General features: G+C 47.0%; 1 protein-coding gene across 1 annotated transcript; it reads left to right on the top strand.

The window, feature by feature from the left end:
• Positions 1–1,392: 1,392 nt before the first annotated feature.
• Positions 1,393–19,226, top strand: LOC138363989 (calcium homeostasis endoplasmic reticulum protein-like). Its single transcript, XM_069323439.1, has 3 exons — positions 1,393–1,647; positions 1,770–2,013; positions 18,736–19,226. The coding sequence occupies exons 1-3, from the start codon at positions 1,393–1,395 to the stop codon at positions 19,224–19,226; spliced, it is 990 nt and encodes a 329-aa protein (XP_069179540.1).
• The last annotated feature ends 4,709 nt before the right edge of the window (positions 19,227–23,935 follow it).

Below are 23,935 nucleotides of genomic sequence, written 5' to 3'. Positions count from 1 at the left end.
AAATGCAGTGAAAAACACAGCAGACATCAAGACACAAAATAGAAAAAATGTCACATAAGCAAGCACAGTAACATTTCAAAACAAAACAGCATAAAACAAACATCAAGAGGCATAACAGGACACATAAGAGGACAATCAAAATACACAACAAAACAAAAATAATAAACAAGTACAACATGTAAAGCAATAATAAAACACGAGTGCAAACGTACAGCACAGAAACAATATATGAATAATAACTCACACCAAACCAATCGCCCCGCAACAAAGGGCGAGGCCAAAAGAAACAATAATAATAATAAACAAGCAATCCATGCAAATCTGAAAATAAACATAGGTACATACACAACAACAAACACGCATCGGCCTGAAGGACCGAGAACAAAACACAACATAAAGGACATCATGAAACAAAACAAGAAAATCGCATAGCACACAACAAGCTAAGAATAAAAACACATGCGAGCAAAGCAGAAGGATAACATACATGGCAAAGTAAAATCAGCTTACATAATTGCCCGGGAACATGACCTGGGGATACCGCACATTAAACGCCTCCCAAAGCAGCCACCTTCCCCAAGAGGGTTGACCCATCACCGGGGGCGCCATTTGAACCGGAACCCCAGCAACAAACACCTGCAGACAGGGAACCCATATGGTGTCCCTCCGGACGTGAGTAACCGCCACCCTATCCCATACACCTGGAACCCGCTCATCAGAAAAGTCCTCCGGCCTTTCAGACGGCAGGAACTCGCAACCCAGGCCTCCAGGTCCTCAAAACGCAACCCCACAAGAGGGGACCGGACAGAGGGGACCACCACAGGGGCACCAGCGGCCACCGGCACACCACCAGACGAGAGCAGGGAACCAAGGCGGCGTGCATCCTTTCGTAAAGTCACCACCAGGCCATGCCCAGCACCAGCATCCTCACCATCCCTGGCATCGGAAGCCACCACACCCCACTGCGGAGAGCCCCCGGGCGGAGAAGGAACAAGAGGCACACCCGAGACACAGGCATCAGCACCAGCAGGCACATGTACCTCCGCCACCACCAACCATGGAAACAACGACACATCCGGAGCCACGCCGTCAACACCTGAAGACCCACTGTCGCTGAAGTCCCCAACATCAGCCCAGGCAGTAGACGAATGCCTGGAATGTTTGGGCTCCGGCCGGATATCGTCAGAGCCGGAAGCAGATCCAGAAGCACAGAAGCATGGGCACCACTAGCCGGACGAACTGACGCCCGACGCAGAACGGCAGCAGCCTCGACCACAGGAGGAACCGGACCACACACAGCAGGAGGCTCCACAGCCACCCCAGCACCCAGCACAGTAGGGACCCGAGGTGCGGACGCAGGGCCAGGTTCCACATCCGAAGACGAGAAAGCAGATGGCGACGCCTCACAGGGAGTACCAGGAAGGTCCACAGGAGCAGCAGGGCCAGAGACATGGTCAGGAGGAACATCCGACGGCACCGCAACATCCGGAGGAGGGTCTGCGACAACCGGGGGAACGTCGGGCGACGCTGGGGGGAGCCTCAGCCGCGAACGGGACGCTCACCTCCTCACCCCCGGAGTCCTCCTCCAGAGGGAGCAGCGGGAAATTATCTTCACAGAAAAAGTTCACGAGAGCGACCGGATCAGCAGTACACACGGCAGCCTGATGCCCCAACAAGCCACACCGGAAGCAAGTACGGGGTTGTCGGGCATAAAACACCCGCACGTAGTATCCTAACAGCTGGACAGATGACGGAATGTCCGACCTCAGGCGCATCCCGAGGGTCCGAATGTTGGTCTTCACACCCGAATACGTGCCAGACGATATAGAGTTCATCTGCACACTGACGACGGAGCCGTACCTCTGGAAGAAACGCTGGAGGAGAGTCTCGGGAAACTCAATGGGGGCTCCATGGACACTTACGTCACAGCCCCCTACGGTCTGAAATGGTCACAGACCCGGTACCGTCCTGCAGCTTCAAAGTACGCCCTTCGTACCTCCGGAGAAAATCATGGTACACTGCCTCACCCACAAACTTGATGATGACACGGCGAGCAATGACCAGCTGGACACCATATACGTCCTTGACCGGGACGTGTAGCATGTCACTCAAGACAAAGTCCACTAGCGGGTAACCAACACGGCCAGTAAACTCCAATCCTATGGAGTTTATCCTCACGACAGCTGGAATAGGGCTGCCCATCGCAAACACGCCACGTCCCCACCACCAGGAACAGCAGGGAGGGTTGACACACCCACACCCCCTGCCAGCGAAAACGGCAACTCAAGTAAGGTTATACGGCTAGGTAATGATGATAGTCATTACCTAGAGGGAAGGTGATGAGATTGCGAAAGGAATCTTGGTCATAAATAGTAAGAAATGTAAGCAAAAAAAATCTATGTATAACTGTTCGAAATAAGGCAAATAGGACCCTGGGAATATTTCTAGAAGCGTTAGCAATAAAACACATTGTGTTTTTCTGAAGCTGTAACTAGCTAGTTAGACCTCATTTTGATTATGAAGTTCAGTTTTAGGTATCCATACTATAGAACGCGTCATGCATGGAATGACAATGTTAACACTACGAATTGGGAACCATTCCATGTGGAAAAAGATTGTTAAAGCTTAATTCATTATCTAGAAAGGCGAAGAGTTAGGGTTGGCCCTGATTGACGTGTATTAGTTAAACTATGTTTGAGACAAAGTATATCTTGCAGGGATGAGTAGTTTAGGCTATTTCCTTCCCCCCCCCCCCCCCCCCAAGCGTAAAAGCTGAAGAACGGGCATAACAAGGTTAAGGTATAAAATACATCGACACTTAACTGAATACGAAACAATGGATGAAAATTAAATTAGTGCAGTCTCCGTGGTGTAGTGGTAAGACACTCGCCTGGCGTTCCGCGAGCGCTATGTCATGGGTTCGTATCCTGGCCGGGGAGGATTTACTGGGCGCAATTCCTTAACTGTAGCCTCTGTTTAACGCAACAGTAAAATGTGTACTTGGATGAAAAAACGATTCTTCGCGGCAGGGGATCGTATTCCAGGGACCATAGGATTAAGGACTTGCCCGAAACGCTACGCGTACTAGTGGCTGTACAAGAATGTAACAACTCTTGTATATATCTCAAAAAAAAAAAAAAAAGTCTAGATTTAGGAAAGACTTTGATAAATACTGGTTTAGTAACAGGGTGGTTGATTTGTCGAACAAATTACCGGGTAACATAATAGATTTTGGGTCCTTTGATTGTTTCAAGCGTAGGTTAGTCGTATATGAATGACTGAATATAAATAGAAGCTTCCATGTGAGGGCCAGTATCCTTGATTTTTATGTTCTTAAAGAAGACGTGGATTGTTTTACCGATTGTTTCAACCGTTAACAGGAGCTGCCCTTAATGTCCAAATATGTTGTCTACTGTTCTGATGCTAGAAAGAATAATAATGGCAGAAGTTAATAATAATAATAATTATCACGAAATAATGAAACCAAATTAGACCATTTTCGAACTAGAAAATAATAAATTATGGTTGTGAATTAGGTTGTAGATTAATGATACAAATTCAGGACAATGTTGGTTAGCAACCAAAGTGTCCTCTCGAATATTGCATCACATTTTAACGTCAAAATTCCAAACAGCAATTTAGTTAATCATTTTATGTCCGTCGTGGCAACTCCAGAGGACGGGCCGATGTAACCGGCGTGTGACTGCTGAAGGGATTCAAGTGTATGTTAGTGATTATTATTATTATTTTTAAGTTCTTTATAAACAAACTACCAAGACTGGATGTGTTGATCAAAGGCTGTTTCTGCGTCTGTGGGTTTCATTATGTCCTCCTCATTGTAAATATCAAATAAGACTACGCCGCCTGAGGGAAGCTTAATTTTAAGAAGCGACTTCATATATTATTTACCCAAAACACATTGGTTATGTATTGGTTTAATAGACGAGAACACGGCTTATCTGCAAGATATGGAATTACATGCGGAATTTGGCAAATGATTCACACTTGTTAAAACATGTTTTATTTCATAATATTATTACATAAATAGTTTATATTTCATTGTTCATATTAAATAATAAAATTACATTCTTGGAATATGAGATTTAAATTTTTTTAGGGTTTTTAATACATTTAGACATGTATTCGAGTAATTTTCTGGAACTGTGCGAGCAGCCTCGAACTCCTGTAGCGTCTAGATGTGACACCAGCTGCATTGACATTTCACGTGTAAGGTGTTCGTTATTGTCGTAAAGTTGACGAACATTATTTGTTAGTGTTTGTCAGGCCGAGGCACTACATCTTGATCATCACTATATATCCCAATTCTCCATCACTTAAGAAGTCTGGGATATCAACAGTGATGTCATTGATTGAACGTTTGTGTCTGGCTGTCAAATATTTTGCCTCGAAGAAATTGAGAATCATGAGGGAGTCGCCTTCCTCTATGATCACTGGTGGTATGTCAAGTCATGTCATGGGTTAACTTAATGTGTTAACGAACGTTTCTGATGAGCGTTTTGCTTTAAGCATGTTGAGCATCTCGATGGGTCAGGCATCCTTCACGACCTCTGGTGGTACATTTACCAAATTGTACAGCGCGCGCAAAAATACTTTCGTCGTTTTTAAATGTTCCGGAAATAGATTTTGAAGGTCTAAAGGCAAACTGGGATTTTGCTTAACTGTTCTGTGCTCATTCCTAGGTTTCCTTGGGCATAAACGAGTTCCAGTTAACACTTTCTTCGGGATCCAGAGGCTCATGTTTTCCATAGATGTAAGCCTTTATAACTGCAGTCGCCATCACTACAGAAATGCAGTATAATTTCCACATTTTTCAAGTAGTGAAGTGATGCACTCGAACTCTGTCGATGATTTACTAATCTAGCTGCACTGCTCTAAATAACAAAACGTCACTTGCATTAATATCCAAAGGTGGAAAATGGTCAGATGGGTAGTTGAAGACTTGGGGTCGGTTGGTCCTATGGTGACCAAATGGATTGATTGATAAAGATTAAGCCACACGAAAGGTGGCGCGGGCATGAATAGCCTGAAAGTGGAGGCTCTTTGGAGCCATTACCAATAGCTGAGACTGGAGATCTGTAATTTTTCTTTTCCGGGGGGGGGGGGCCTCAGCTCGTTGTTGCCGTGTGGGGGCCCCTCAGCTCGTTGTTGCCGTGTGGGGGCCCCTCAGCTCGTTGTTGCCGTGTGGGGGCTTAGTGGGCGGCTGCCGGAGTGTGATGCTCCTTGGGACAGTCCTCTGTCCTGTTCTAGCCTTGTGCTCCTGCTGCCGTCCTCTCCAATTCTGCTGGGCACCTTTTCCTTTTCCTTCTGTTTCGTTTTTCTCCCCCTCTTCTCCTATCTGCTTGCCGTTTCCTGCCGACCTTCTGCTTGTTCTGGTTCTTCCCTTGGACTTCTTCTATTTTGACACCCGGGTGCTTGAGGAGGAAGCACCTGTACCCGTAGAACTGTAGTACCCGACGTCGAGAGCGAGGGGAACCTTTTATTGTCAATCCCCCTTTCGTCACTGAACCCGATCTCGACGGACTGACTGTTCTTAAGGTGGCGTTTGTGGGGCGTATACTCACGACGCACCCCAAGGAGGCCCCGGCAATGATCGGCGATAGCTTCTTGTTGGGTGTCCTGCCTCTAATTGTGGCTCCATGGTGGGTGTGGGGGCACATTCGTGAATTAATTTTTCTTTTCGTAATGATGATGACCCCTGTTTCGGCTGCTTCTGGTGTACCTTCTCAGGCTCGTGGGGTGGGCGACCAAGCCCCCGAGTCAGTCCGTGTTGGAAGACCGGGCTCTGTAGCCTCCGCTGCATCCTCTGTGGTTGGGTCGAGCCCCAAGCCCCCAGTGGTGACTACCTCGTCCCCTGGCGCGGCTCCTTCTCTAGTTGTAACTACTGCGCCTTTTAACCCCTCTCTCTCTGGGGGTTCTCACCGCCGTCCTCGTCACGGCCGCCCTCGCTCGATTCCTTCCAGTTCTACTACATATCAAGCCTTGTTTGGTCCCGCTTCGTGGGCCAAATATATTGATCTCCTCCCTCTTGATTCTGCACCTCCTGACGATTTCTCCCTCCATCGACATCTCGTTGATTCCGTGGATGCCTCCATTACTTTCAACCCCACTCGTCTCGGTACACGTGTCGTTGCTGCTCCTTCTCAGGATGCTGCTTCCCGCTTGGCTGCCTTATCCTTCCTTGGAGAGACCCCTGTTCGGGTCTCGAAGAACGCTCAGTTGAATGCCAGTGTTGGCACTATTCTGTTCCCGCCCATGTTGCGACCGGTGTTCGGGACCTGCGCGACTGCCACGACGATATTCGACATATCCTTGCTGCCCAGGGCCATTCTATTCTCCAGGTGGACACGTTTACTCGTCCCCCTAGTGGTAGTCGCCGTCAACCCCTCCGGGTTGTGAAGATTACCTTTGATGGTAGGACCCTTCCACCCTCTGTCATTCTTGCTGGTGCCAGGTGCTCTGTCCAGGAGTACATTCCTTCTCCTCGGCTCTGCAACAAGTGCTGGAAAATTGGGCATGGTGCCCTCCGCTGCTCCGGGACTGTCTCTCTCTGTCCTTTGTGTGGTGGCGAAGGTCACTCTAAGTCGGAGTGCACTTCTCCCAAGGATCGTTGCCTCAACTGTGGTGAGGCCCATCCTACCTTCTCCCGTGCGTGTGTCCATTACTAGCTTGAGGCAGCCGTCCTCAACTTGAAGCACCGGGAGCATTTATCTTTTCCTGAGGCGAGACGCCAGGTTCGCCGGCTCCCGCCTTATGCTAATATCTCTTATCCTCGAGTGTTGCGCTCTTCCTCTCCTTGTCCTTCCCGCCTTCCTCAGACTCACAACCGTTTCCGGGCCTTGGACCCTGATACGCCCACTGCCCCCTCCTCTGTTCCTTTGGGTTCTCTCCCGATGGATCCACCTCCTGGTCCTCTGTCTGGGGTTCCCCTTCTTTTTACCCGGTCTGTTGTGTCTCCTGTGTCTTCTTCCTCGTCTCCCTCCGTTCCTCCCTCCCGTCCTTCCCCTCCGTCTCTTGACTCTCCCCGCCGCCTGTCGGTGCGGGCTGATGTCCATCGCTCTCCAAACGGCCGTCATGTGTGCTCTCGTTCAGCTTCTCCTGTTGAGACGCTAGAATCCGTTGCCCAGTACGTGGTTGCTGGGACACCTGTCTCTTTAAGTCAGAAGCGTAAACCTGGCTCCTCTCCTTTCTCATCCCCGGCGGGTAAGAAGGTTTCGCTTTCTTCCTTGGCCCCTACTTCTGCCTCTCTCGCTCCTTCCCCTCCCATTTCGGTGGTTGCGCCCCGTGTTCCTGCTATGGAGGTTTCTTAAGCCCCCGCTTCCCTCTCGGTTGCTGCCCTTGCTGAGGTACACTCCCCTCTTTCTACCCCTTTTCCTGCTGCTGTCCTTGACTGCTGCTCTCCGTTGTCCCCTCCTCTTCCTCCTCCGGACCCCACCCGCCCACCTCTGATCTGTTCTCCCGTTTCCTTCCCCCCGTCTTTGCTCAGTTTACCCATGCCCCCTAACCCTGACTTTGCTGACCCTGATCCCGACCCTGATATTCTTTAACGTGCTCTGTTGCTCTTTCGCCTTTGTTTCTTCCTTGTTCTCTGTTTTTGTTCTTTCTGTTCTCGTCGTTGTCCATTCTTCAATGGAACGTTCGAGGTTATTACGCCAATTTCCTCGAACTCCAACTTCTGATTTCGCGGTTTTCGCCCCTTTGTGTCTGTCTCCAGGAGCCGATGCTTGGTGCTCGTCCTGGTCGTTTTCGTGGCTATTCCTTTCTCTCCTCCCCCCCCACCCGTTGCTGGGGCTTCTAATTCTTCTGCTCTTTTGATTCGTGCTGATGTTCCCTTTGTTCCTTTACTTTTTCCTTCGCCTCTCCATTGTTCTGCTGTTCGTATCTTTGTGGGGAAATGGTACACAGTTTGTTCCATTTATCTCCCCCCGAATGTCCCGCTTTCTCTTCCTGATTTGAAACACCACCTAGACTCCTTGCCGGAGCCTGTGCTCCTGCTGGGTGACTTCAATTGTCGTCATTCTCTTTGGGGTGACGTTCTGACGAATACCCGGGGTCGCCTTCTTGAGCCGTTTCTCCTCTCTTCTTCCCTGTATCTTCTGAATTCTGGTGAGCCCACTCATTTGGACTCTCGGACTCGCACCCTTTCTTGTCTTGATCTCTGTCTCTGCTCCTCTTCTCTTTACTTAGATTTCACGTGGCAGGTTCTTGATGACCTCCATGGAAGTGATCATTTCCCCATCCTTGTTTCCTTTTTCTCTTTTCGCCCTTCCCACTCTTTCCCTAGGTGGCAGTTTCCTAAGGCGGACTGGACCCTATTTACCCTCAGTGCTACTCTCTCTGACTTCTCCCTTCTGCCTCTCTCTTGCGCTCTCCTCCTTTTTCATGACACTGTCTTCAACGTTGCCTTCCGCTCTATCCCTCGCTCTTCCTCTCGGGGTCCACGGAAGTGCGTTCCCTGGTGGAATACGGACTGTGCTCGGGCTGTCCGCTGTAAGTGTGCAGCCTGGAAGAGGCACCGCCGTAGGCAGACGACCGATTCTTTTCTTTTCTTTCGGAAAGCGAGTGCGGTGGCCCGTAGGGCCATCCGTACGGCTAAACGTGAATGTTGGGCATCTTATGTCTCAACAATTACGTCCGAAACTCCTCTGGCCCAGATCTGGAAGCGTATCCGCAAGATAGCGGGTAAATTCGTTCCTGATGTTTCACCGGCCCTTCACCTCCATGATACTCTTGTGGCGGACCCGTTGCAGGTCGCTTCCGAACTGGGTTCCCACTTTTCTTCTGTTAGCTCTGGTCTTCATCTTCCCCAATCTTTTCTTCTTCGTAAACCTGTCCTTGAGTCTCGACATTTAGATTTCTGCACTCGTCTTCAACTTTCCTATCATGATCCCTTCTCTCTCTCTGAACTTCGTTCTGCCCTGGCCCTCTGCGGTTCTACGGCGGCGGGCTCCAATGGTATTCATTATCATTCATTAACACCACCACCTCCTCTCCCCTTCTCAATTTGGTTTCCGCAAGTGCCGCAGCACGACAGATGTCCTGGTGAACTTGGAGGTCTATATTCGTACTGCTTTTGCTGCGAAGACCTCCGTTGTTGCCGTCCTTTTTGACCTGGAAAAGGCTTACGACACCACTTGGCGATATCATATTCCATCTCAACTTCATTTTTTTGGCCTTCGTGGTCATCTCCCTCTCTTTCTCCGCAGCTTCCTCTCCCGTCGTTCCTTTCGGGTGCGCCTTGGTACCGCGTTCTCTGCCTCTTTTCAGCAATATGAAGGTGTGCCCCAGGGTAGTGTTCTGAGCACTACTCTTTTTCTGGTTGCCCTCAATGGTCTTCTTTCCTCTCTTCCTTCTGGTGTCTTCTCCGCTCTCTATGTCGATGATCTTACCCTTTGCTGTCAGGGTGATGATTCGCCTCTCCTTCAGCGCCAGCTTCAACTTGCAATTGATGTCGTGTCGTCTTGGGCCACCGATCATGGCTTCAAGTTATCTACTTCTAAGACTTGTGCCATGACGTTTATGCGGAAACGGGTTGTTCTTCGTCCCTCTTTGTCACTTTATGGTCATCCCCTTGAATACAAAGATTCCGCGAAGCTTTTGGGGTTATTCCTTGACACTCGTTTGTCTTGGTCTCCCCATGTCTCTTACCTCCGTGTTGAGTGCTCCTAAGTCCTTTGCCCTCCTTCGGGTCTTGTCCCATACTTCTTGGGGGGCAGATAGGCGCACTCTCCTTGCTTTACATTCCTCTCTTGTCCTGTCTAAGCTCGATTATGGTTGCCCTGCTTACTCGTCTGCTTCTCCTTCTACTCTGGGTCTATAGTGGAGCTGACTTCTGAGTAGATATCAACCTAGCAGTCGACCTTGTGGAAGTCCCTGGTGTGATAGGGGAGGTAATGAGACTTGCATCAGAATCTATGATGAGGCCCAAGCCATTATCTAGGTACATTACCTTGAGGTTACCTTGAGGTGCTTCCGGGGCTTAGCGTCCCCGCGGCCCGGTTGTCGACCATGCCTCCTGGTTGCTGGACTGATCAACCAGGCTGTTGGACGCGGCTGCTCGCAGCCTGACGTATGAGTCACAGCCTGGTTGATCAGGTATTCTTTGGAGGTGCTTATTCAGTTCTCTCTTGAACACTGTGAGGGGTTTGGCAGTTATGCCCCTTATGTGTAGTGGAAGCAGTGTTGAACAGTCTCGGTCCTCTGATATTGATAGTTCTCTCTCAGAGTACCTGTTGCACCTCTGCTTTTCAACAGGGGTATTTTGCACATCCTGCCATGTCTTCTGGTATCATGTGATGTTATTTCTGTGTGCAGGTTTGGGACCAGCCCCTCTAATATTTTCCACGCGTAAATTATTAGGTATTCTCTCCCGCCTGCGCTCAAGGGAGTACAGATTTAGGCTCTTTAGTCGGTCCCAATAGTTTAGATGTGTTACTGAGCGGATTCTAGCAGTAAAGGATCTCTGCAAGCTCTCCAGGTCAGCAATTTCTCCAGCTTTGAAAGGGGCTGTCATTGTACAGCAGTACTCCACTCTCGAGAGCACAAGCGTTTTGAAAAGTATCCTCATCGGTATAGCATCTCTAGTGTGAAAGGTTCTTGTTATCTAACCTGTCATTTTTCTTGTAGTTGTGACGGCTACTTTATTGTGTTCTTTAAAGGTAAGGTCTTCCGACATGAGTACACCCAGATCCTTTACATTGCCTTTTCGTTATATGTTATGATTTGCCTGAGTTTTGTACATGGTTTCCGTTTTTATATTTTCATTTTTACCATAGCGCATGAGCTGGAACTTATCTTCGTTAAACACCATATTATTTTCTGTAGCCCATAGAAAGACCTGATCTACATCTGATTGGAGGTTTGCCGTGTCCTCTATGTTGCCTACTCTCATGAAGATCCTAGTGTCATCTGCAAAGGGTGATACAGTACTATAGGTTGTGTGCTTGTCTATGTCCGATATGAGGATGAGAAAAAGTACTGGAGTAAGCACAGTACCCTGGGGGACTGAGCTCTTCACGGTTGATGGGCTGGATTTTATTTTGTTGACTATTACTCATTGGGTTCTGTTAGTCAGGAAATTGTAGATTCATCTGCCTATTTTTCCGGTAATTCCTTTTGAACGCATTTTATGTGCAATAACACCATGGTCACATTTATCAAAAGCTTTTGCGAAATCTGTATAAATTACATCAGCGTTTTGTTTGTCTTCCATAACATCTAATGCCATATCATAGTGGTCCAGCAACTGCGACAGGCAAGAGCGCCCTGTTCTGAAACCATGTTGTCCGGGGTTATGAAGATGCTGTGATTCCATGTATTTTGTAATCTTACTTCTTAGCACTCTCAATTTTTTATGATGTGCGATGTTAGTGCTATCGGTCTGTAATTTTTTGCCTCTGCCTTATTTCCTCCTTTATAAAGTGGTGCTATCTCTGCTGTTTTTAGTATATAAGGGATAACGCCAGTATCTAGGCTTTGTCTCCCCAGAATGTGGAGGGCCTGCGATAGTGGTTTTTTACAGTTCTTGATGAATATGGAGTTCCAAGAATCCGGGCCTGGTGCAGAGTGCATAGGCATACTGTTTATGGCTTCTTCAAAATCCAGTGGGGATAGGGTGACGTCTGATATATGATTTGATGTTGGTATCATATCCTTGAAAAATTCATTTGGGTTATCAATCTTTAGTGCGTTTAATAGCTCGCTGAAAACAGTCGTACTGCTTCCTCACTAGCTCGCTCATTTTTTGTTGTCATCGGTGAAAGTTCCATCTCCCTTTCGCAGGGGCCCGATACTAGATGTGGTTTTTGATCTTGATTTTGCATAGGAGAAAAAATATTTCGGATTTCTCTCTATTTCACTGATGGCCTTTTGCTCTCTTTGCCTCTCCTGGGTTTTTTATGATTCTTGTAGCTTGAGTTCAATTGTTTCTATTTCTCTACCTAACCTTCTTCGCCGTTCTTGAGATAGGGTGCGACTCTCAAGTTGTTCCGCGACTCGTTTTCTTCGCCTATATAGGGAACGACGTTCCCGTTCCAATCTGCATCTCTTCCTCTTTTTTCTTAGGGGTATGCGGTTTGAACATATTTCTAGTGCTACTGAACTTATTTTTTCCAGGCACTGGTTCAGGTTTGCATTTTCTAGCTGTTCTTCCCAGTTTATTTCTGTGAAGTCCTGGTTTATTTGCTCCCAGTTTGTTTATTATATAGGTACAGCACTACAGGTATATACTACAGGTATAGGTATAGGTTATATTATATAGGTACAGCACATTCAGTTCCCTGATGAATCGGTAGTTGTCGGTCCCCTTTGGGGGCCCCTGGGGTCCCATTGTGAAGGCTGGCTTGACTGGTAGGAGGAACCACTGTTTGGTAAGACTAGGAATCGTCTGGTTGGTTGGTGAGAGCTGAGGTGTTGGGTATAGCATCAGGGGCTCTGGTGGCGGGGTTGAGAAGGTTGGCTGTCTTTGTTTCAACCTGGGCCTTGATTTTTTCCTGTCTGCTGGAAAAGCGGTGTGAAATTGCAGGTTGATTGCCGTTGCAGAGAAGGCAGCGATGAGTTGTCGATTTACAGATCCAGTGGCTGGTCCGGCTGATAACTGTTTGGTCGGCGATGTACTGATGTGGGAAGAGAGGAAAGAAGTGGTGCACTTTGCTAAGTGTGCAATCAATTTTTTTAGTTTTAATTTTTTAGAGATCCTCCACAAGAAATAGAGAACAATATTCTCACCTTCTTGACCAAGGTAAAATGGTGTAATCAGACGGCTTCTTTTAAGATCTTAAAGAAGTCGCTTTTGGTGACGGTATGGCCGTCCATGGGGCGAGTCCTGACTTTTAAGTGGTGTGGACCGGGTGTGTGTGTGTGATATAGTGGAACAAATGGATTAATTGATGAATATTAAGCCACCCAAGAGATGGCACCGGGCATGAATAGCCCGTAAGTGGTAGATTTTTGTTTAGTAAAAGAATACTGTGTGCCGAGTTCACATTTAAGTCAGGCTGCTATCGCGGGGGAGGATACTGCTTGATAATATTTGAGGGTGTCCAGCTGCTGGACAACTCTTTTTGACCAGAATAGTGGCAGTGTTGATGGCTTCAGGGTGGTTACTGCAAGATTCAGGGACTCTTAGAGCTCTTGTAAGGTAATTGGTTGCTTCACATTCCTGGAGATAGTGATTTTTGTTTTTTTTTACATGCGAGCACGCGTATAAGTACAATAAAAGCAAAACAGAAAACAAAACTAGAACAAAACAAAGTAGAGCACAAAAGTACAAAATAACAAATGGTCTAAGTACAAAACACCGGCCTGAAGGGCCGACACCAAAAAACACATCAATAAAACAAACAACAATAATGACAAACACAATAATAATTACAAACACAGGAAAATAGTACATAAATGAAAACAATGCAACACATTTTGTCTTCGTTTTCATGTTCATAAAAGAATTACACAAGGTACAACATAATACACAATACAGAAACAAAGACAGTTATCTGGTTGATGGGGTTCTGGGAGTTCTTCTACTCCCCAAGCCCAGGCCCGAGGCCAGACTTGACTTGTGAGAGTTTGGTCCACCAGGCTGTTGCTTGAAGCGGCCCACATACCCACCACAGCCCGGATGGTCCGGCACTCCTTGAAGGAAGCAATCTAGTTTCCTCATGAAGATGTCCACGGTTGTTCCTGCTATATTTCTGATGCTCGCTGGTAGGACGTTGAACAACCGTGGACTTCTGATGTTCATACAGTGTTCTCTGATTGTGCCCATGGCACCTCTGCTCTTCACTGGTTCTATTCTGCATTTTCTTCCATGTCGTTCACTCCAGAACGTTGTTATTTTACTGTGCAGATTTGGGACCTGTCCCTCCAGTATTTTCCATGTGTATATTATTTGGTATCTCTCTCGTCTCCTTTCTAGTGAGTACATTTGGAGAGCTTTGAGACGATCCCAATAATTTAGGCGCTTTATCTCGTCTATGCGTGTTGTATATGTTCTATGTATTCCCTCAATTTCTGCAATCTCTCCTGCTCTGAAGGGGAAAGTGAGTACTGAACAGTACTCAAGACGGGACAACAAAAGTGATTTGAAGAGTACAACCATTGTGATGGGATCTCTGGACTTGAAGGTTCTCGTAATCCATCCTATCATTTTTCTGGCTGACGCAATACTTGCTTGGTTATGTTCCCTAAACGTTAGGTCGTCGGACATCATTATTCCCAAGTCCTTGACATGCTGTTTTCCTACTATGGGCAGATTCGATTGTGTTTTGTACTCTGTATAATGTTTAAGATCCTCATTTTTGCCGTATCTGAGTACCTGGAATTTATCACCGTTAAACATCATGTTATTTTCTGCTGCCCAATCGAAAACTTTGTTAATATGTTTGTAGTTTATCAATGTCATCAGCAGAGGTAATTTTCATGCGGATTTTTTTATCTGCAAAGGATGACACGAAGCTGTGACTTGTGTTTTTGTCTATCTGATATGAGAATAAAAACAGCAGTGATGCAAGGACTGTACCTTGAGGTACAGAGCTTTTAACTGCGCTCGGACTCGATTTTACTTGATTGACTGTTACTCTTTGTGTTCTGTTCGACAGGAAATTGAATATCCAGCGTTCTACTTTACCAGTTATACCCATTGACCTCAATTTGTGTGCATGATCACATTTGTCGAATGCCTTTGCAAAATCTGTGTATACGACATCTGCATTATGTTTTTCCTCTAATGCCTCAGTGATTTTGTCATAGTGGTCAAGTAGCTGTGAGAGGCATAATCTTCCTGCTCTAAATCCATGTTGGCCTGGATTGTGGACGTCATTGGTTCCCATGAATCTAGTGACCTGACTCCTGATCACTCTCTCAAACACTTTTATTATGTGGGACGTTAGTGCAACTGGCCTATAATTCTTTGCCAATACTTTGCTACCACTCTGGTGTAGAGGGGCAATGCCTGCTGCTTTAAGCGCATCTGGTATCTCCCCTGTGTCCAAGCTCTTCCTCCACACTATGCTGAGTGCCTGTGCTACTGGCACTTTGCATTTCTTTATAAATATTGAATTCAATGAGTCTGGACCCGGGGCATGGGCATATTGTCTATTTCTCTTTCAAAATCTGCCACGCTCGTGTTGATATCCGTTATATTTACAGGTGTTTGAGTATCATTCATAAAGAAATTGTCCGAATCTTCCACATTCATGCTGAGTATCGGAGTGCTAAACATGTCCTCATACTGCTTTTTAGGATTTCACTAATTTCTTTGTCATCCAAAGTGTATGAATCTTCACTAATACGAATAGGTCCAATACTTGCAGTGGTTTTCGCTTTTGATTTAGCATATGTGAAGAAATATTTTGGGTTTTTCTTTATTTCTTGAACTGCTTTCTGTTCTAGTTGCCTTTCTTCAGTCTGATAGGAAGGCTTCAGTCTGTTCGATTTCTTCAATCTCCCTGTTTAAATTATTTCTTCTTTGCATGGAGAGTCGTGTCTGCTTAAGCATTTCCGTTAATTTCTTCCTCCTTTTGTAATGTTGTCTGCGTTCTCTTTCTACATTGGACCTCTTTCTGGCTTTCCCCAAAGGAACATGTTTCAGACAGACTTCATATGCTTTAGAAGTCAGTTTTCTATTCCTTGTGTAGGATTTTTATTTCTTAGAACATTTTCCCATTGATGTTTGTAAGTTCCCTGTTTATTTTCTCCCAGTCTATCCTCTTATTAAAATTTAATTTATTTTATAGCCCTTCTCGCTTGTTGTTTCTCTTGGGCCTACTACCGTTATTAATATTCGTTTGCACTTCAATGAGCTTGTGGTCCAAAGTACGTAGTGTCTGAGACAATAATGTCTCTGATTAGCTCCTCATTGTTCGTGAATGTCAGGTCCAGCGTGTTTTCGTTCCTAGTTGGTTCTGTAATCTGCTGACTGAGCGAGAATTTGTCACAGAATCTCAGTAGTTCTCTGACCTGTGGTTGGTCAGATTGACTTCCCGCTATGATATTGTTTACTATTCTCCATTTTAAACTGGGTAGATTGAAGTCTCCAAGGAAGATGTTATCTGGTACTGGGTTTGCTAGGTTATCAAGGATATTCTCTATTTTGTGGATCTGTTCAGTGAATTCCTCAACTGTTTTATCTGGCAGTTTGTATATTAAAATAATAAGTAGATTCATATTTTCTACCTTATTCCACAACCCGTTCTCGCACTTTCTTACATTCAATATTGACTTATTAAATACGTGCATATGTGAAATACTAAACATACTATTTTACCTTGAAAAGCTTCATAGAAAACACCGACCTTACCTAACCTTCTTAGTATGTTAAGCATCTTATTGCTTCGTAATTACAATTATTACTTAACCTATTATAGGTATAGGTTAAGTAATAATTGTAATACCTATTATAGGTATAGGTTAAGTAATAATTGTAATTAAGAAGCAATAAGATGCTTATCTTAACATACTAAGAAGGTTAGGTAAGGTCGGTGTTTTCTGTGAAGCTTTTCAAGGTAAACTAGTATGTCACATATGCACGTATTTAATAAGTCAATATTGACTAAGAAAGTGCAAGAACGGGTTGGATTCCAAGTACCTCTACCACCTCATTGGACGATTTCAGGAGCTCTGTGCATGCCAGCTCCTCTTCAATATACCGACCTGCTCCTCCACTTGACCTAATTACTGTCACATCTATATAGATTTGTAAATATATGTGCATAATAATACAGAACACCACCAGATCACCGAAATTTCAGGTACAGAGGCAAACTACAAGGTACACAGGAAATATGAAAGTGACATACAGCAAATACATATACATAAAAAGACATACAGAAATAATGGGCACAGAATAAATCCACGCATACACACGACGCACACAACCACATACACAGCACAAGGCAAAACCACATGGCACATGAAACAGACTATGACCAGGAAATAATGGCCAAAAAGAACCCCCAAGTCACAGAGACAGCAACACAAAGACCTCGGTAAGTGAGACAGGCGAATAACAATATACATAGACATACGCACAATAAACACCCACACCAAAAAGAACAGAATAGTGGTAACATAGTGTAAACAGCCCACACAGGGCAAACTGAAAGGCCCACGCAGGAGCCAGGAAAGAATCACACCCCCCCCCCCCCCCACACACAAGCAAACCAAACCGCACACACAACCACTGGAGCAACCACAACAAAGTCAAAACAACTACACACACACCCCACCCAACCCCCACTGAGGAGGCCTACCGGAGGGCCGGGGACCGAAGACAAAAAGAGAAGCAGCCCCACCCAACCAACCCACAACCAAGAGCCCGACCCACGACATCTCACCCAAAAGCATCCCCACGAACATACCCACCCGAAAAGCACGCCGCAACCACAACCACGTGAACCGCAAACGGCCTCTCAAAAACCCCAAAACCCTAGCAACCCCATAACCCTCCCTCCCGACCAACCCCCACACAATACACATAGTCAGCAACGAGAAAACATAATGTATTGTGCACCCGGCGAGATCCCCGCGGACAAGACAAAAACAAAAACCACAAAAAACCATCCCGATACCCTGGCCAAAACGTCACGAAACCAATGAAGCAAACTCCTTAACCGCTCACAAAAATAGAACACATTCAACTGCGTCTCAGGCAGACCACAGTGCATGCACGCGTCAGAGGCACGCAAACCCAGCATGCATGACCGTGCATTTGTTGCCAACAACAGATGCAACATACGAAACAACTCCCGCTGCTTCGGCGCCAGAAAACGAGCCCCCAACGGAGGCTCGTTTTCAGAGAGAGTTGTTCCCCGTGTACACGCTCATTTACACGAGCACGCACATGAACACCCTCTGCCCACTCACTCCGCAAACCACAAATACGCTCCTTACATTCCGAAATCTCGCCAAAACAATCAACCCCAGCATTGTACTGCACATACAACCGCGACAGCTGCGCCTGTAACAACCGCAGCAACTCAAATCGCCCAGCAGCCTCACGTTTAGCAACCACGCGAAAGAACAAACGACACTGCACCTTACTCCACTCCCACAACTCCAAAATAGACGGAAACGCACACCTCTGGGCCCGAACCCCGACTCACCAAACCCGAACAGACTACAGACCTGCGGACAACGCAATAACCCACAATTCAGCATCCACCACCCTGCACATGACTGGGCACACCAACCCGGACCACCACCAAACTATGGTCTGAAAATGCAACCAGGACAGTGTGGAAATCAAACACAGAACATTCCCCGCCAGCAACATACACCCGATCAATCTGCAACGCGCCCCACGCGCAGCAAACGTACAAGACAATTCGTCCCCAAAGAGCACAGCAGCGTCCCGGAAACCAGAGGAACGCACCACCTCCAGCAGCGCACCCGAGACATTCTGCGGGCGAGCGCTACTACATTAACACTCACTCGTCACGCAATTAAAATCCACCCCCAAAAAATCATACCCCGCCTATCATGACGCAGGAACGGAATGACGACCCCAAAAACTCCACTCTCACAAACAACACTCGCCCATCCTCATCCATCTCCGTGTGAAGCATGGACAAGGAAGCCCTCCGAGAAAACAACATAAGTGTCCCCCCGAAAGGCGTCCTCGGTGGGTTGAGCACCACATGAAAATACACACTCAAACACTGCAACATCATGAACCTTATGCATCTTAATGAGAGCCACATCCACACGCTGCTCCTGCAGAACATCCAACAGGCCCAACTGGACCCCAAGAGCATTCAAAGACGCACATACAACAGAGGGCGCCATTGAGAGAACCTCAGGCCCCCCCTAACCTGTCGCGACCCCCGGGGACACCCCCACCATCGGAAGCACACGATGCCGCACATCCGGCCGCACATCAGCCTGGAACCCAGGGCGCTCACCGCGGTCCACACCAGACACCGCACCGAGCCCCACGGAGGAGCTCTCCACAGGAGCCCCAGTGCCCTAACCAACCGGAACATGGACAGAAGCCCCTCGACGCCCATCCTTCGATAATACGACCACCAGGTCCTGATCACCAGGGGCAACCGCCCACTGAGGGGAGCCACCAGCAGGAGGCACAACATCCAACACGGAAGACACCACAGAAGACACCATGGCGACGTCCACAGCCCCACCATCCGCCGCATCGCATTCCTCCGCCTACGTCCGGCGAGGTGACGCAGCTCAAGCCGAACGACGGCGCTTAACAAGAGGCCGCTGATCGTCGGAACTATCACCCCCAGCAAGCGGTGCCCCAGAAGAACTCGGCGCAGGCAGCCCCAAAGCCAAGGCAGCACGTTCACATAGAACAGTAGCCTCCACAGCACGGGGCAAAAGTCCACCACCACGCCCAGAGACCGGAACCGGAGAATGAGCAGGCTCAGCAGGCGGGAGAGCACACTCCAGCACACGGGAGGCATCTAGTACGGATGACAGGGCCGGCGCAGGAGAAGACGGACCTGTGGGCGAGGAGACCAACAAAGGCGACGAGGGAGACGATGCAGAGGCAGAAGGTGGGGCAGAGGGCAGGGCATAGGCAGGGTTTGGGAGAGCGAGCACACCCATCACAACCCCGGCAACCCCGGGAAGCAGACGCTCGGCGGCAGGAGAGGCAGGTATCACCCGTGCAGCAGCATCCAAGGCCGCCACGGAAGCAACCGGCCACGGATGCACCTCCGCGACAACCGATCGACGAAGATACGAAGCAGGAGCCTCCAGGTCCACATAGCTCACTGGTGGGGCAGACATACCAGGGCCAGACAAAGCAGGGCCAGATGGAGCGCCCGCCGTAACCACCGCAGGAAACACACCAGGCACCAGGAAAGAGCGAGTAGCCACCGAGGAAGCCCCATGCTCAGACAAGTAAGGGAAGTCTCCCTCCAAGAAAACCGAAGGGGCCTAAGCACGAGGAGCGTCACAGCCGGCCGCCACATGGCCCTCGGCACCACACCGGAAACAGGTCCGTGTCTGGCCCTGATAAAATACCCGGAGCGAGATCCCACGAAACAAAACTCTGGACGGAATGGGTGTCGCAACCTGCATAACGAGCGTACGAGTGCCCGTACGTAGCCAGCCCGCACTCAGTGTTGAAGCGGTGAGTCACCACCACACCATACCGTGTAAACACTGACCTCAGCTCGTCCACGGCGAAAGTCACCGGCACACCATGAATGCTCACATACTGCACGGCCCCCCAGGGGTCCGAAACCTCCACAGTCACAGCCGATGTAGGGATAGTATTCAAGCGGGTATCTCAGCGCGCCACAAACTCCTGGTAAATCAAACTCGAGTTGGACACCGCCACCCAAGTAGGTGAGAGCTTTTCCAGCCCCAGCAAATCACGAACGTCCACACAGAGCACACCTATGAGCGCAATCTCCTCCAGTGGCCAGTCCACAGCTCCAGAAAAGTCTAAGCACACCGTGTCAACCCGCCGAACGTGGGAAACAACACCAACAACCATACCGGCAACAGAGTCCTCTGGCCAGCGGGTGCACCGCACCCGCCGCCACTCAACGCTAGGCAACAACTGGCAGGTCAAGCGAGAACGTCTTGACCCCCTGGCGGCCAGCGAGGCAATCAGATAGTGAAGTAGTGGCTTCTCTGTGATTGTTTGGCAAAAGATGCATTCCCTCTGTTTGGGTTAACCAATCTCCCAGTTGCATCTGTACCCTAGACGTAGTCTATATAACCGAACTGTTTTTTCCCTGTGGATTCCTTTTAGGGTATTTAACTTTTTTAACTTGGAAGCCTGAAGATACCATATTGCAGAGGGCGAACCTTCAGCTACTCGGTTGTTGTTGAGCTTTGTTGAGGTGTGAGAGTTTTTTGGTGATAGTGTTTTTTTATGTATTCGAGGCAGGGTTTGATTATTTTATTAATCACGGGATAACTAGTTGTCAATTTAGCAATTTCATCGCCTTTCTCATTTATTGGTATTAAAACCTTGTATTCCTTAGGTTCCTGATTCGATCCCCCGTGGAGTCAGAAACAAATGGGCAGAGTTTCTTTCACCCTGATGCACCTGTTACCTAGCAGTAAATAGGTACGTAGGAGTTAAAGCTGAAACGGGCTGCTTCCTGGGTGGTGTGTAACGAAATGGATGCCTGGTCGAGGACTGGGCAGTGAGGATGCTAGGCCCTGAAATCATATCAAGATAACCTCTAGGTAAGGCTCCTCCCAAGTGTAGTTTGGAGAACAAGTTTAGTTTGAGTGTAGGTGATCACCTCCTCTATCAAGAATCGTGCTTTTTAATTGTAGTTGTTTAGAAATTTTCCCACTCTGGCAGCCCAAGAGTTTCCATTGTTTTGTCGAAGTCTAACCACCAAGGCCTGTCTTGCTGGGATTGGATTAGGGGAATAAATTATCTTGCTGATAATAGTAGCTGTTCTTTGATATTTTCTTTCTTGAAGAGAGGGCAAACTAGTTTCCAGTCTTAGTTTAAAACCTGGTCTACATAGGGGGCTCCCAGGGTAGCCCTAATAGCATTGTTTTTGGCTACTTCAATCTTTTTCCACTGTTGTTGTGATTGGATTGAGTGCAGGTGGGGTATAGTCGATGTCTGATCTGACTGCCTGTACATAGTATGTGCGAAAGACTTACAGATTGGCTTCTCCAGAGAGGGAGGTTAGCGACCTGATGATTGCCGTCCGGGCCGCAGTGTTCTCTCAAGTAAGAGACCTCAGCATTAAAATGTCCAGGATTATTCCTAGATACTGATAAGTGTCTACCCATTCAACTGGTTGACCCTGTACTGTGAGTGGGATGTTCGTCGTCAGTATTTTTATGGGCATGGTTTTTGTCTTGGTAGGGTTGAGTTTGATACCAATCTGCTTTACATTTTCACTGATGCAGTCTAAGCACTTGTGTGCAAGGCGCGCCGCATCTCTTCCTTTTATGATAACAAAGTCGTCCGCGTAATTTAGCAGACTGAAGTGTTGTAGGAGTTTCAGCCTCATTATTCTTTCCATTAAACAGTTGAAGAGAAGGGTCCTGAGAATGCTTCCGTGGGATGTATCATATTCATGTCTTTTCGTGACAGTCTCTGAATACAAATTTCACTCTTGCTTCTAAGACAGTTTTTGGTCCAGGAGAGGAGGTTGCCTTTGACCTCTTTGTCGATGAGACGGCAGAGAATAGCTGGGGCGCGAGCCAGTTCAAAGGCTTTTTCGAGGTCCAGGATTAGCAGCATTACTGGTCTGTCATTCTAGTGGGCTAACAGTTGTAGTACATTCCACTGTGCCAACTTTTATAGGCATACATGTCCTGGTGCAGTTTAGGCATGTTCCACTCAAGGTTGTTGCGTGCCATTGTCAGCCGTCTTGGCTGCAAAACTTTGGAGAGAGATGGGCCTTGGATTAGCTGGATCTTTGGGTTTTGTGATCGGCACTGTCTGCCCCATTCAAAGCTGTAGGTCTAGTTAGAGAAGTCCAGGCTGAATTAATTAACCTAAGGTATGCTGCGTCTCCCTCTTGACCGAGGTATCTAATTATATTATAGGTCGTCTCCAAGGGATGTATCTTTGAAGTTTTTCTTAGCCCGACTGAGCTCAAGTGTGAAAGGGGTATTAGTATCAGATTTCTGCACATACTGTACGGATTCTGTGCTACCTTTCGTCCTCTAATTCCGTCTGCACTGCTAGTTCATCAGGTGGAAGCTGGTTACTGGCTGCTCTTTCAGCAAATTTGGTTGCTAGTACCAAGTGGTGAAGATGCGAACAAACTTGAATGGTCCCCAAGCATATATGCAACCGAAAACTTCACACCTCAGAAGTGACTCGAACTTATGCAGCCAGAGGTACAGGGGGCACTATACAACTGGCGAACATAGTACCTTAACCACTCGACCATCCGTGACCGTACAAAAGACGATGGTAGCCTTGGCTATTTAGCCCACCGTCCCGACGGCACTTGAAGTAGGGTATAGTTATTTCATCAAATCACCTCATTCTCGTCGCGTCACGTGAGCAACATAATAAGGTGATTTGATGAAATAACTATGCCCAAGCTCACCTCCAAGTGGTGAAGATTTGTTTAGTCGACCAGACCGTATTTGTGTGTTGGGAAGACTTCATATTTTTGTATTTTGATGTTCAGTAATCGCATAAAACTGCATATTGTATCAAATAACTATCAGAATTGCGATGAGGATGGGGGGGGGGGGGTGGGGGGGGTAGGGGGGAATTCATATATTAGTCTGATCTCATGCTTGTAACACCACAATGGTTTTGCTTTTTAAAATTTATGCACATTATTAACTGACAGTTGTTTAGTTCGACAGTAATAGTTTGAGTATCCTTGTCCAGGTAGGTAATCCAAGGCAGAGTTCAGGTTATAGTGCTTAGAGTCCTTGACTAAAGATCAAATTTATTTCATTTATTCACGAAAGATAAAGAAACTTACCTGCTTTCCGTTTGAATTTTTGCGAGTTTTAAATGTATCTTGTGAACAATTACAGATCTGAATATATTTTAAAACTTGAATTGCGTTCCATTTCATTGCTTTTATTTAAGTTGTCTAACAGATTGACTCTTTGAAATAATAAGTGTGGATGACAAACTATATTCACAGCAGAGAAGAAATTTATACTTACATTTAAGGATGCAATTATCATAGGAGCTTCCATGATCAGAGAAATCATTCGTATGTCATCCCTAAACTTTAAAATTAATAATATCTTAAAAAAAACATCACTTTGTTGATGAGGATTGGCCGTCCAAACCGTCAAATTCTCATGGCAGTCCAAACAATCCCGTTCTCATGGCCGGCCAAACCAATATGGCCCCACACACACGTTCATGTGAGAACAAATCGTTATAAAACTGGGAGTTGCGCTATTTTATTCGAATCAGACCTGAATATATTGATTTAATATATACTGAGTTAGATTTTATATAAGTTACGATGCCTAAAAGAAG

Source organism: Procambarus clarkii, chromosome 12 (genome assembly GCF_040958095.1).
Source record: "Procambarus clarkii isolate CNS0578487 chromosome 12, FALCON_Pclarkii_2.0, whole genome shotgun sequence".
In the NCBI taxonomy this organism is placed as follows: Eukaryota; Metazoa; Arthropoda; class Malacostraca; order Decapoda; family Cambaridae; genus Procambarus; species Procambarus clarkii.
Note: the sequence above shows the minus strand (reverse complement) of the source record. Positions and strands in the feature narration are given on the sequence as shown.

What these genes read in the sequence shown, in the direction of transcription:
- LOC138363989 (XM_069323439.1), top strand. Translation starts at nt 1,393, where the DNA reads ATGGCGACGCCTCACAGGGAGTACCAGGAAGGTCCACAGGAGCAGCAG. An exon ending in CGAGAGCGACCGGATCAGCA is followed by an intron (nt 1,648 to 1,769) that starts GTACACACGGCA and finishes GTCCGACCTCAG; the next exon opens with GCGCATCCCGAGGGTCCGAA. An exon ending in TACCTCCGGAGAAAATCATG is followed by an intron (nt 2,014 to 18,735) that starts GTACACTGCCTC and finishes CTGCTCCTGCAG; the next exon opens with AACATCCAACAGGCCCAACT.